This window comes from Dermacentor silvarum, chromosome 2 (genome assembly GCF_013339745.2).
Source record: "Dermacentor silvarum isolate Dsil-2018 chromosome 2, BIME_Dsil_1.4, whole genome shotgun sequence".
Classification (NCBI taxonomy): Eukaryota; Metazoa; Arthropoda; class Arachnida; order Ixodida; family Ixodidae; genus Dermacentor; species Dermacentor silvarum.
Window position 1 is genome coordinate 224,554,259 of NC_051155.1, and position 13,137 is coordinate 224,567,395.

At 47.5% G+C, this 13,137-nt stretch overlaps 1 protein-coding gene across 1 annotated transcript in view; it reads right to left on the minus strand.

Annotated features, from left to right (window-relative positions):
* Positions 1 to 13,137, minus strand: part of LOC119442752 (potassium voltage-gated channel subfamily H member 6-like) — a 261,976-nt gene that overhangs the window by 26,802 nt on the left and 222,037 nt on the right. The window contains 3 exon segments of the mRNA XM_037707752.2: positions 7,080 to 7,261; positions 10,391 to 10,416; positions 10,418 to 10,635. Of these exon segments, the coding sequence (XP_037563680.2) occupies positions 7,080 to 7,261; positions 10,391 to 10,416; positions 10,418 to 10,635 (426 nt within the window).

The window sequence follows — 13,137 nt, forward strand, 5'->3', positions numbered from 1 at the left end:
ATTTTTGCGACGGAAGCGAACAAGCGGAGTATGTAGTCAAGCAACAAACAAGGCTGAGTCCTGCGACTGTTGCTCTGAGCACGTCCGGTGGACAGACAAAAGTGAGCACGGAACACCAACGCCACATTCCAGCGAACCAGGCAACGAACGGTCTTTGCGGACATGCACGGCTGCAGACACGCAGGCACACAGACAGGCAGTTCAGGCAGACGGGCTCATTTACGAGGCAACCAAGCGATCACCCGGCTACGATCACGGATTCCCTGTACCGGTAAATCGCTGCAGTTCCTTACGCACAACACACTTTAGTGGTCTGTGTGAGTGTTGTGGAATTCAAAAGGCTTGAGTGCCGACAGTGGCGTTCTTTTCTGTTCGTTTTTTTTTAAGAGTTAGCATATTTGCGACGATGCAATCCTTCATTCAATTGACCGTTGGTCCTGAGGTGTGCGAGGAGAATGTGCTGAGGCGGTCATCATTACGATCATCACCCTATCTTTATGTCCACTGCATGACCCGAAGGCTTATCCAAACAATCTCAAGTTATCCCTGCCTCGTGCTACCTTATTGCAAGTTGCGCCTACAAATATCCTGACTTCATCACCCCACCTAGTTTTCTGTCGTCCTCGACTGTTCTGAGGTGGTATACAGGAATTAAGGGGATGTGGTGAGGAGGTTTTGAAGTAGTGAAAGAATGAAAAGTGAAATGTGGTGTGGTGAGGATGAAGGTGGGAGGGGGGGGGGGAGGGGAAAGTGGAGGAGGGACCCACTTCCAGCTGCGTACAACAGCACATATATAACTCATACAAGAATCTGTGCTAAGCCTAAATATGTGCCAATGAGCAGCTCTGTTCTCCACAGCATGACGCAATGAAATAGCAATGGTACCTTATTAATGCTATCAAATTTGTTCGCTTGCCATCGGCTGTCGCAACCTGCGTCATGTGGGCCTCGGATCCCACAGTTTGTGACGGTGATTGCGTAATCTGTCCTTCATTAGAAGCCGTGTGGACGCGGCGCGTAGCTCTTCGTCAATCCGTTGTAGCTGTTTCTGCGAACCGTACTTGTCTGCGTAATATGAATTTTGGAAAATAACCAAACTCTTTCTGCTTCTTTCACCGCCTTAGGACGGCTGCTCGTCGTTATAATTTCTGTAGTTTTCCTCAGAAAACACCGCAGGAGACGTTCGACTCTATGACGAGCCTAAGATGTTACTTTATGTTCTTCGGCTACAACCGACAGGGCCCGACACTACCTCCAACCCATTCATTTTCCCGCGTTCTCGTACAAATGATTTCGTACATATCATACATATCAATACTAATCGAGCACTTCTAACGCCAATGCACCAGCAGCGCCGCCAAGGCTAGACAAAGGTGGCGATCTGCCAACAACCGTATGGCTCTACTTGCAAACAGCACCGACAGTTAACGGCTGCTACCGCAATCATCGCCGCGAGGAGTAGGTGGCGCGTGGGCGCGCTCCGCTAACTGGGGAGGGGCTACCGTGCTGCTCCAGCCCGTAGCCGCTCCCGCGACGATCGCCCACCGTGCGGGCCGCACAGGCCGCCCCCGCACGGAGGGAAAGAGAAACACCGGAGTGAGTGCACGCAACGACACACAGGCAACCATCATCACCAACGCCACCACCACCACCACAGATTGTTAGCGCATTTGTGCACGCCTATTAATAATGACATTATCTCTACACTGCTGGAAGTATGACCCGTCTGCTGCCCTCAAGATTGGGCGGCACTTTTAAAGGAATTGAGGAGCTTCAGAAACGACGAACCCGAAGTTAGCGAAGGCTATCTACCCTGCGTACAAAGAATGTAAGTCCTGCGCAAGTGCAGAGCTATATACCGAAAATTTATTTCCTGCCTCTGTTATTATTATCTTATTTTTTGAAAAGGCACACTGATTTTAGCTTAAGAAAGGCGCTAGTGGTTGCTACTCCTAAACCTCTCTTTTATTGAGGTGCAACAGCGACTCGTAAAGGATCACTGTGACACCACACGTGCAACGTGAAACATCATAAGCTACAAGGCTAAATCAGCTCAAGCCTACAATACGAGGCCGGACGCAGCGTATAAAGTCAAGCATTTATAATAAAGCTGCAACCCCAACTTTCTACGTTCAAATGTGCATGGTTCTGAGAAACTCGCCCAGTAACTTATTGCAGAAGAATTACTCGCTCGGGGAAATAGTCAATCTAAAACGTTTTGATGCGCGTGTTCGATGCTGCATATCGTATATCCATTTCAAGCTTCAAGAAACGTCTCTACGATGCGTCAAATGCAAGCTGTCCACTTTTCGTTCCAACGCAGCGAGATTGCGCGGGTCAATCGCCGGGCCAGCGTATATTAGAGCACTCGTAAGCAGCTGGCTGGAGTGATGACCGTTAGTTGCAGATGCTACCCTCCCTGTCACGATGGGTGTCGCAAGCGCCGCCGCGCGGGGAGTCTCGTGTAACGTTCCTCAGAAAGCGTCGATAATGCACTTTCACGGCTCTGAGCGCCGGAGGGCGCCGCTCGAACGGCGCCGTCTTCCAGCAGTGTAGAGGAGTGTCGTGAGCAGGCATCGTTTCGCACACACAAACACGTACACAGAAAGAAAGAAGACAGTAGATAAGACAGGGGGGAGAGTGAGTTCGATGCAACAACAACACCAAAGACGTCCAGTCAGTCAAGTGACACTGAGCGCGAGCACAATCGCCTTGAGAAGAGCCTCGACGAGTGCCTCTGTCAAATTCCAGCATGTATCCAGGTAATGCCCGCGGCCTCGTAATTGCCACACGTTATCTTCCTTTTTTTCCCTCTCAGTATTTTGTGAAAGAAGTCAAGCTCACACGAATATAAACAGGAATAAAACATTACCAAGGTTCGAAACACGGCGTCCTTTTTCATCAAAAATTTTCTTGCTAAGGCTGTACCAATGGCTCGCCATGGCTAAGCTGCGGTCTAATGCTTGTTTCATGCAGAGATGACGGCTCTCGTCTTCTGACGAGGGCGTAATACGAGAACTTTAGATGCAACTTCAAGAAACACGAAGGGTTAAGGTTGTTCCGGAGCCCTCCGCTGCGACATCCCTAATAGTCGACGTTTTAGGCCCCAAAACCTTATAGAACGATTGCTGAAGCTAAAATCCAGACGCATTTTTATACTTCCTTTCGTGCTAGTAGGGACTGCAGCCACTACACAACTGCGCCTATTAGACGAGGGTATACGGTCCCCATCGTTTTTCATTTTGGTCTTCCTGACGTCTCGTGCCGCCAATGAAACGTTCCTGACACACTTTCTTACTTCCGACAGCCTAGCTACAATTACCTAAGCTGTTGTAACAGAGTAGTGAATTGGGAAGCATTTGCCAAATGCAATCGATTGAAGACCGTAATTTACAATTTGTATCGATATTACGGTTATCGAAGAGCTATCTTCTTTCCCTTCCACAAAATAGTAAGTGCCACGCGCTTGAAGCATGGGCTTAGTATTGTACACTAAAAAAAAAAAAAAAGAATAAACCTCTCCCTCCCCCCCCCTTTCCCCCTTCCCATACCTCCGGAAGGGCGGAGGAGGGGGAGGGGTGGGCGAGAGGATGTTCAATGAGTCAGCACAAATGGGAGAAACACACAAGGTCAGGCTGGTCCTTGCCCGCCGCTACCAATAAGTGTCCTATTTGTTCAGTGATCTTGATTGCATGTAAATGCCGCAACTTATTAAATTCATTTAAATACGGCATTGGCACAGGCAAATCAAACCTCTTAAATTTATTGCATCTGCAGCTTCCCTATAATTTCAGCGAATGCGTAGCTTTCTCGATGCGACGAGGCTTTCTGGATATAGGAGCTCACTTTGCAGATATCAACAAAGGTCACAGCCAAAAAAAAAATTGTTTCAAAACCACAGCTACGACGCATACTTGGATTATGTCAGTCGATTCATCTGAAGCCTTGCGGTATTAAGCTGTTCATTGATCAATATCTATAGGGCACAGATGTAGATAAGACATGTGAGAGGTTGATGTTAGCTATATTTAGCTTTATCGTTTCATGTGCCTATATTTGAGACAACCTTCCATTTTGATGTTCAGTGAATGACTAAGCGAAGCGAGACTACGAGTGTACGGGGCTCTTCTCAAGAAGCGCCGGTTTACACTACTCAGACAAAGTAAAACAGCACACTCTCCACAAAACGCAGGCACTACAGAATTCTAATAAAGTGAGTGTGTTAGAAACAGCTAGTTTCAGCTTAGACAATGGACAAAACGAAGTTCGAGAGACACTGGACATTCAAAGTGCTGACAAGAACATAGCACAAGCATTTTTAAAATTTTCATTATTAGTGCGTTGGCGCAGCGCTTTTCTTTCTTTTTTTTTTCTTTTTGTGCTTGTGTGAGTTTATTCGTCTTTCACGATGGTCAAAGATGCATCATTACTGTAGTCGTTGTATGTATTCGAGCCTTCAAGAGAGAGATAGAAAGGGAAAGAAAGACAAGGAGGTTAGCCAGTGTAAATACCGGCTTGCTACCTTCAAAGCTACCGCACTTCCTGTATGACAGTGGGCTTGATATGAAACTTGAGAACGCCCGGCGTTCTACATTTACATCCGATCCATAATTTTCAAGCCCCCTTTTCCAACACACCCTCAGCCTTTTTGAACTCCCTTTCCCCTTCCCAAATGCTAAGCAGATGGCCAGAACTTAACGCCTTAGCCTAACCTATCAGACTTCACTTTATAATTTTTCAGAGATCAGCATAATTTCATATTTTTGTTAGTAGCTGCCTCGTACTATTTTTGTTACTAGCTGCCACTTAAATTATGCCAGAGTTGCACACTGCTGAATTCTTCCATACAGGACCGGCCTTAGTCAAGCTGTAAATCTGCAGCTCTCTCCCGTTGCTTCCTTTCTCTCCATGAAATAAATAACGCTCGCTTTGATCGATTGATTGATTGATTAATTGATTGATTGATAAACATCCCTATCTTTTCCTGACTTCGTCATAGCTCACATTCTATCCATTACATTTGTACCGACGCTCGTACACTGTAATACTTAAATCTAACGAGATGTTCGCCCCACTGAAAAAAAAAAAAAAAAAAAAAACAGCACATAGGCACGCAACTATCCCTGTCACTTCAGTTCTCGAAGGCTATAGCACCACCTGTCAAAGCAAAATTTAGATGTGACAGGTAGCACAGACCGTCATTTAGCTCTTAAGAATGAGCACGCTGCCGCCGTTGATAATTCAAAACCATAAGCAGTGAAATACAAAGGAATCAATTAATGTAATCACGTTCAACGTCTTCTTTTTTTGTCCAGTGGCTCACGAGAACGACTCCACAATAGCACCAAGCAGGAGACGTATCTACGTTGGCATGCCTCGTGGCCCCGCCTACATCGGGGCTTCTACTGCTAGCCACGAACTCCGCAACGCCTCTGGCGATGTGGCGCCCCATCTATGTACTACGTTTATCTAAGCACAGGGACAAAAGCACAGACAGACACTAAAGAAAGACTCCTGTTGCAACCGTTTTGTCATCGGCAGTGTACAACGCAAAAGAATACAACACGCTAAACACACCACGAGGCAAACAGTCAGTCTGACAGACAAACACACTCGCAACTGATCGCTAAGGACGTTCACAGAGAACCGTGCGTGATGAAAGAAAAGAAAACAAGAGACACTCTGCCGCGACTCGGCCCCATCTGCAGATGCAGTCGAGTCAAGCGACATTAGTATGGTTTACACTAGCCGATGTTAAGGGCCTGTTAAGAAAAGCTAAACGCAAGAGCTTGGTTAAGAGGTGTTAGTCGGTATGAGCACGGAGTGAATTCGAAGAAAGCAAAACAAGCCGAGGGACACTTGCACACATAGCACTTATAGATATCGTAAGACGCCACAAGAAATGGTCCAAGCAATATTTACGTATTGGGTTACTTGCTGAGAGGCCAACTGCATTGCGCGTTTTATTTTTTTTTATCCGCGCCTGGTAAAGGCTTTGGATATGTTCCGATCATTGGATGTACCTTGTACACAGTTCTTACAGCACCAGAACAGAGTAACTACACTATTTCATTGCGTCGGTCTTTTAATCCCACACCATTACTGCAGGACTCTGTGCTGTTTGTGTCGGTGCAGAGATACCGATACTATAGCACCGGAAGCTTGTTAAACAGCAATTGAACACCATTTAGCAAATGTCTTAACTTCTTTCAGGTTGTGAATGCGCTATGCCAAATACTGTAATGCCTGAATTGGCTATTCATAAACTCGCTGTTCCCGACTTTCAATGTCACAGGTACTGCAGAAGCGTTTGTTGTGAGCTTTGAAGTAAGCACTTAGAACAACCAGCCATCGTTGTGCATGTTAGTTTGATCTAGAGTTATAGAATGCAACTTCCTAAGCGTTATGTGGTAGGTACCAAATAAGCACAAACGCTTATTTTTTATGTACATAAGTACCAAAACAGCTTCTTCGTAATGCACGTGAAACATTTCAGAGGTAAATTATTTGTTCGGCTGTCAAATTATTACCTTCCGTGACGTTTTTATTCATTGCTGCGTAAGGATTCGCGATGCTAGTGGGGAAGGAAATAGGATTTAAATTTCAATACAATGCAACGTCTGCACTAAAAATGCGCATTCCTCTGCGACAGTGCCCACCGTGTGCTTGAAGTTATGCGGTGTTGCTGCATATTGGTGACAATATGCCTTCTCAAGTACGTGTGCGAAGTTTACAAGTCGTGGAGGCTCAATTATCCTTTCGGGAGGTTAATGAGACAAGCGAAACTACCTCAGCTTAGCCACAACGCCTGACGCCAACTTCGGTAATAATCGCATTAGACATACGCTTTTTTTTTTTCATTTTTCAAAATAGACAGTACGTAAAAGAGGTTTCATTTTATTTATGAACAGGCGGTACATTCAAAAGTACCCCTGTTCTTGAAAAAGACGACATAATTGGGCTCGAGAATCACTGTATTGTTCTAACTTCCATGGTAACTTGATTTCGAACTGCCTCGAGGGCATAAGGTCCTCTGGTGATGACGCGGTAGATACAGTAGCAGACAAAGGGCGACTTACCTCATCAGTCTCGGAGCCGAAAAGGAGCAGATCGAAGGGGATGGCTGCAACGACGTCAATGATGAACCAGCCTCGCAGATAGTGGACGGCAATTTTGCCCGGATGTGAGACCACCTCGTCGTTCGAGTTGACGTAGGTGGTCCGGAAGTTGATCAAGATGTCGATCATGAAGAAGATGTCCACTGCGACAGAGCGCGAAAAGAACAAGACACCGTACAAGGGGCGGCAGCCACAAGCAACGTAATTCGCACGATGAGGTATCCACTTTCCTCCGTAATCACGCGGAAACGGTTTTGGCCTTAATTAGAGAGCGGTGTCTGTGCAGCGTAACGTAGACGCAGCGATGCCATTTGACGTCACACCTTGGCCACGGCCGCGAATGCGTGGCAAACGTGATCAACGTGGTTGTCGATAAGTGCGCGCGCACGCTCTCGCTGCCGGGTCGATGCACGAATTCAGCGCCTGACGCTGATTTTTGGGGAAGGCTGTAATGCTACATTTCACTTGTTTTTCACAGTAGACCGCATGTCGAAAGCAGCTTAGGAAGCAACGTTTCAATGATTGTTCAGTGTAGCTCAGTAAACCTGAGCCTATGGTTAGTTCTTGTGTGTGAGACATCAGAGTGGAATAGTTCTGAGAACAAAAGAATGCTGAGCAAGTTGGTAGGGTTTCAAGGTACGGAAACGTAGGCAAGGAAAACGTGCACACAAGTAGAACGAGAAGGACAACACGCACAGCGACTGACAACTGAATGGCAGCACACTGGCGAAACCGAGGGAAGACAGAAAGCCGATGTGCGCCTGCTTGCTCGAGGGAAGGCAGCGCCATCTCGTCAATCATGGACACTTGTGTGCAGTCACGAAACATGAGGTCTAGGCATGACGACTCTCTTTCGTGCAAGATAATCGAGGGCTTATTTGTGCACGTGCTACTGCTATTAGTGACACAAAAGCGCACTTCTTCGTACCCATGTCAGAATACAACTTCACTAGTTGCCAATCTTGGGGTACGCTTGCAGTCGCGACAGTACATAAGAAGATTAGACGCTGCCCCCTAGTCAACGATCGGTTATGCCCAAATAATAACTGTTTGACGAAACGACCTGTTTGTTTTCCTTAAATAAGAGTGACAGCAACTAAAATGAACTTGTTAGTATGCTTTACATAACAGCTGTCGGGTCCTTCGTTTTCTTTTGCTCTCTCTCTTTCTTTTCTGTCGTTCAACTGCTTTTTCTTTTTCTGCACGGCGGCTCCTATCCTTCCCAACTTATTGCTGACGCCCTCTCTTCAGAAATGTGGTGACAAGTTAGCTTTTACGAAGAGTGCCCGACGGTTTATTGTCAAACTAATGGAGACGTTTACAGCCAGAACCGTTTGTACACCGAATGATGCCAGACTTGACCGCCACACCGAGTTTCGGCGGAGCATGAAGGTGTGAGAGCTACTACCAAGAGAAAATATTTTCCTACCGCTTCCCCATCCAATACCCAGCTAGTTATCGGGGAGGCGGTCATTGCTGACAAGAGTAGGAAAACTTTAGTTCGATAGGATCTAAATACTGTTTTGCGCTACACGTGAAACCAGTAGATGTGTTACGCCTATACCACGCCGCACAATTTGGTTTGTTCTTGAAAAAGAACTATTTCGTTGTGCTTCGAACTGTATCACCAGCACAATGGCATCGGATGCTCACTTGATTGATTCAGGACATATCTGACCTTTGGTGACATATTGTAGAGATGGAGCTTAGACCGATAATATCAGACAAGGAAGGTTCTGTCGTCATTAAGTCTTGGAGTGTGTTTTCAGAAAAAGACATTGTCGGCAATCCAGAATTTTAGAACCGAAAAGCCGTCAGACATTATTTTAGCATAAGCGATCATTGACTAGTGGAACACTAGGCAGTTTTAGCAGAGCATCGCTTACACTCCGCTTCACCCCGCTCTGATTTCACGTGCTGAGGCACTGCAGGGCAATACATTTTTCCTGTACGCATTTTCCTATATACTTCACAACATCACATCTTTGATAAGCGCGTTTTGCGAAGACGAACGCAATGCGCTACCAGGAAGCAAAGTAGACGCACCCTCACACTCCACAAATCGGCTTCATAGCGGAGTGAGAGAAGTGTTCTACGTTTCGCAGCCGGCATAAACGTTGTGCGCACGCGCACTAGTGTTCTGGCTAAGCGGCTGTGTGAAAATTGCTAGCATACGCCTGTCTGTGCGGAGCGGGGACCGTAACCACACAGCTAAACGTCTCCACTATTTAACCTTACGATGCACTGTGGCGATTACAAGTGTACTCCCAACTTCGCGGAGAGTAAAGTGGTAAAGTTATATGCAGATATACGAATGAAGAAGTGCGCCATATGGTCGAGAAGTGGCATATTATTGATAGCGGTAGCACGTGCGCACTAGCCTTCGATTGTTTTCCATAAAGATGAATCGTCATGCCTAAACCACGATATTCCGCAATTGCGCATGTTCATGACTGACAGGCAGGCGCTTCATTCCCTAGGCTTTGTATCTTCGTTGTTTTCCTTCGTTTCCACCACTGGGCGACCTTTCAGTTGATAGTTGGCTTTGTGTTGTGGCTTTTCGTTCTTCATGTGTCCAAGTTTTGCAAACCTGTCTTTCCGTACCGAGGAACTATTCTGAGACTTTTCCTTTAACGGATGAGCCAAGTGGCGTTCACTCTAAACGCCCTTGATGCCCGAGCACTATATAGAAAGCTATCATTCGAATGTTACTATTCGCTATTAATTGCGTGCTGTGATTGACGACACGCTGATGCATTCATTTAAGGTCGGCTGACTGACCTTCGGCACAAAAGCTTTAATTCATGTCGTGAACTTGCAACAGATCTCGATGTCTGTAGCTGCTTCTCTTGCGTCACCTAAACTATAATTAAGGCATTGGATGTGTCCGGTGCTAGTTTACCCAGTTTGTGTGTGTTTCTTCTGCTCGACTCTCCCGAGAACAAAAAATAATCATCATGCATCTCTCTTGTCATAAACATCCAGAACGTATTCATTTTAATATTCCGATAATTCCCCATTCAGTAAAATGTACAGAATTATCATTAGCATGTTGAAGGCCCTAGTGGTCATTGATGCAGAAAGCTGCCAGATAAATTTTCCCAACCAGGACAACATCACAAACTTAGCTTCAGCGCGTACTATAACTGTGAATTACGAGAGCAGACACTCTGCGCGACATCCACGACGCAGCTCCGGCAAGATGCGCAGAAGTACATTGCGCAGCGCCCGTAAATTCCGGGCCCGAAGGGCGTGCGTGCAAACGTACGCACCGATGAGGTCGATGACTACGATGGGGATCGTCGCCGTACTTTCGGTTGCGGCGCGAGTCGGGTCTCTGCTGGTCCAATAGGAAGGCGGCCACGTAAGGCGTGAAGATGGCCGTGTAGATGACAAGCAGCAGGATGACCCAGTCCCAGACCGCCTTGAACGGCGAGTAGTGAAGGATGGTCCACTTGTGCGTCCTCGGCTTCTGCAGCTTATACTCGGGGAGAACGTCCGCGCCCAGCGACAGAACCTGCGTTTCCGGGTGCCGCAACCCCAAACGGGGAGCGGGGGGGGGCGTCAGAGTTGCGCGTCCCTCGGCGACGCGCACCCAGCGTCACGCTGCAACGGCGCCCCCCTCTCTCTCACTTCGTTAAAGAAGGGCCTGCACACGCTCGTCGCTGTGTCGGGGATCGGCCCAACGCCAAGCTAACGAAACGCTGAAGCAAGCCTTCCTGCGCTCGCGAGAGCGACGGTCTTTAGCGGTTGGAGGCCACTTATAAGTGGCCTTGGGAATGCCCGGAGTCGGCTTCGCCTATCATAACAGGTTGCGCAATTTTCTTCTAAAAAAAAGGGACACCCCCACCGTGTTTGCTCGAGGAAATTACGCAGAAATGCATGCAGGTTCAGGCAGGTTGTGCCAGTAACCGCTAGAAGATGATCGCCATCGGTGATGGTGAGGGCGGTAATTTTTTTACGTACGGCGTACAGTTCATTCACTGAGGCGCGTACACTTAAAAGGGTCGTTTGTTACACCACCCTTATATAACGTCAACGCACGTTATATAAGATGGAAACAGAGACTCCTAATTGCTGAGCGTTCGATAGATACATCGATACCCGTCGGAACACGTGGACGTATTCAGTAAACTCGGGTCCGGAGGACGCTGCGATTGCACAGGTTAGCCGCTGCGCGTTTCCTTACGCTTTAAAGGCTCTCAACGTTGCCGCATGAGGGGCCCTATGCTATGGCTGTCCGGTTTCTGTTGAGTTTGCACAAGGCTCCGGCGGATTTTTGAGTATGTTCTAGAACAGTAATCTTAGAGGGCATACGTCGCGTGCAGGTTTTAAGACCAGAAAGTCTAAAGCCGGCCACCAACAATTGTGAACAGAACCTGCTGCGTCGCGCCTCGTTGAGATCGATCTCTGCTTCTTTCTTTTCAATAAGACTTCGTTCTCTAAACAAAGCTGCGGCGCCCGTTCACATTACTTTTGTTCCTCAAATCACGAAGTGCTAAGAATCGATACTACTAGCAAGAGCGACGCCATCAAACATATTTCATAGCATTCTAGAACAAATGAATACGCAAATGTCCTACTGCTCCCGAACCGCTCCCGGACACAGCGACGAGCGGGCCCACTTCGCGCACAAATGCGAGCAAGGCTTACATATGTTTGGCTGTATTTTTTTTTCTTTTCTCTGACACCATTACAACTTCTGAGGACACACATACTGCGGCGCTCCGCGAGCAGATACTGTACATTCAGATAAATAAAGACACCACACGACAACAGCGACACGGTGAGTGTAAATTGTAAAACACCCAAGGGAGTAGGAAAGAGAGAGAAAAAAGAGACTGGTTCATGGCAAACGCCCATGCTGGCAAGATATGAGTGATACATATACACACACACACAGTCCCGAGCCATGCAGCAAGTCTCGCGTGGTCTGAAGAGCGCCCATGGCAAACGAACGAGTCACACTTGGCTCGGCTAGGCAAAGACTTTTGTGCCGGGAGGCCTTGCTCGCGCGACAACAACGCTATTGGCAGCGCGACGCCGGTGCAGCGTAACGCGATTGTCCTTTTATTTTTTTTTTCTGCTCGCGTACGAACGCGGCGAGATCACTGCGTACGTTTTGTTGCAAGATCTATTACACACACTGACTCTCCGCCGCCGCTGGCGTTAGACGGCGGAGGCATGCGACGCAAGCCGCCAGAAACGACACAGCCAAACAGCGACACGTGCAGGCGATGTTGGCGACGAAAGAAACCGGCCTCAGAGTTCGTAGCGCCGTCTATGCGCCGCGCCTAGTCTGGACCCTGGCGTGAGCCTCTGGCTTCTAAGGGGCCGTTTAACGGTATGTTCGTTACCGACTGACCCGCTAGTTACCCAAAACAACCGAAATACGCTAGTTTCCCGGACAAGCAAAAATAGGGTCGTTTACTTGGTCACATAAAATAAATGAAATAATTGGCTGAGCGTGAACTTGGTGGCTCTGGCAATCGAATTGATGAGCGCGGTCACTTCTTCAGACGCTTCATCGGTATCTTCCATGATACCCCACTGATTTGAGCTATGAAAAAAATCGCACCGAGATAAAAAGCCGGCGTGTAGCGTAAAAGTAGATGGGTAATAATAAATGTATCCACTTGTTGGCTTTGCAGTTGCGAATCTCCACAACAACGTGTTCACGTGAGAATAGCCTGTGCTCTTTGCGCTAACTGAAACACAATTCCCAGTCTTCGTCGGCACCCTTGTTAAAGTTATAGGAAGCGACCTTGCATTCCGGTCTGTTTATCTTTTGAACAAAGTAATATCATATGTAACGTACTCGGAGATTGCCTGCAGGCAAAATCTTCCATATCTTACGGGATTTAGCCTATTATAAGCCATCAGCGCCACTCTATCGAGAAGGCAGGCTGTGGCCACGAGGTAACCCAACCGGGATTTTCTCCCTCAAAGCGACGGCGCCGCGACACTGAGGCTGGTTCCTAGCGCGACCGACAGCGGACGACAGCCATCAACAGTCAGT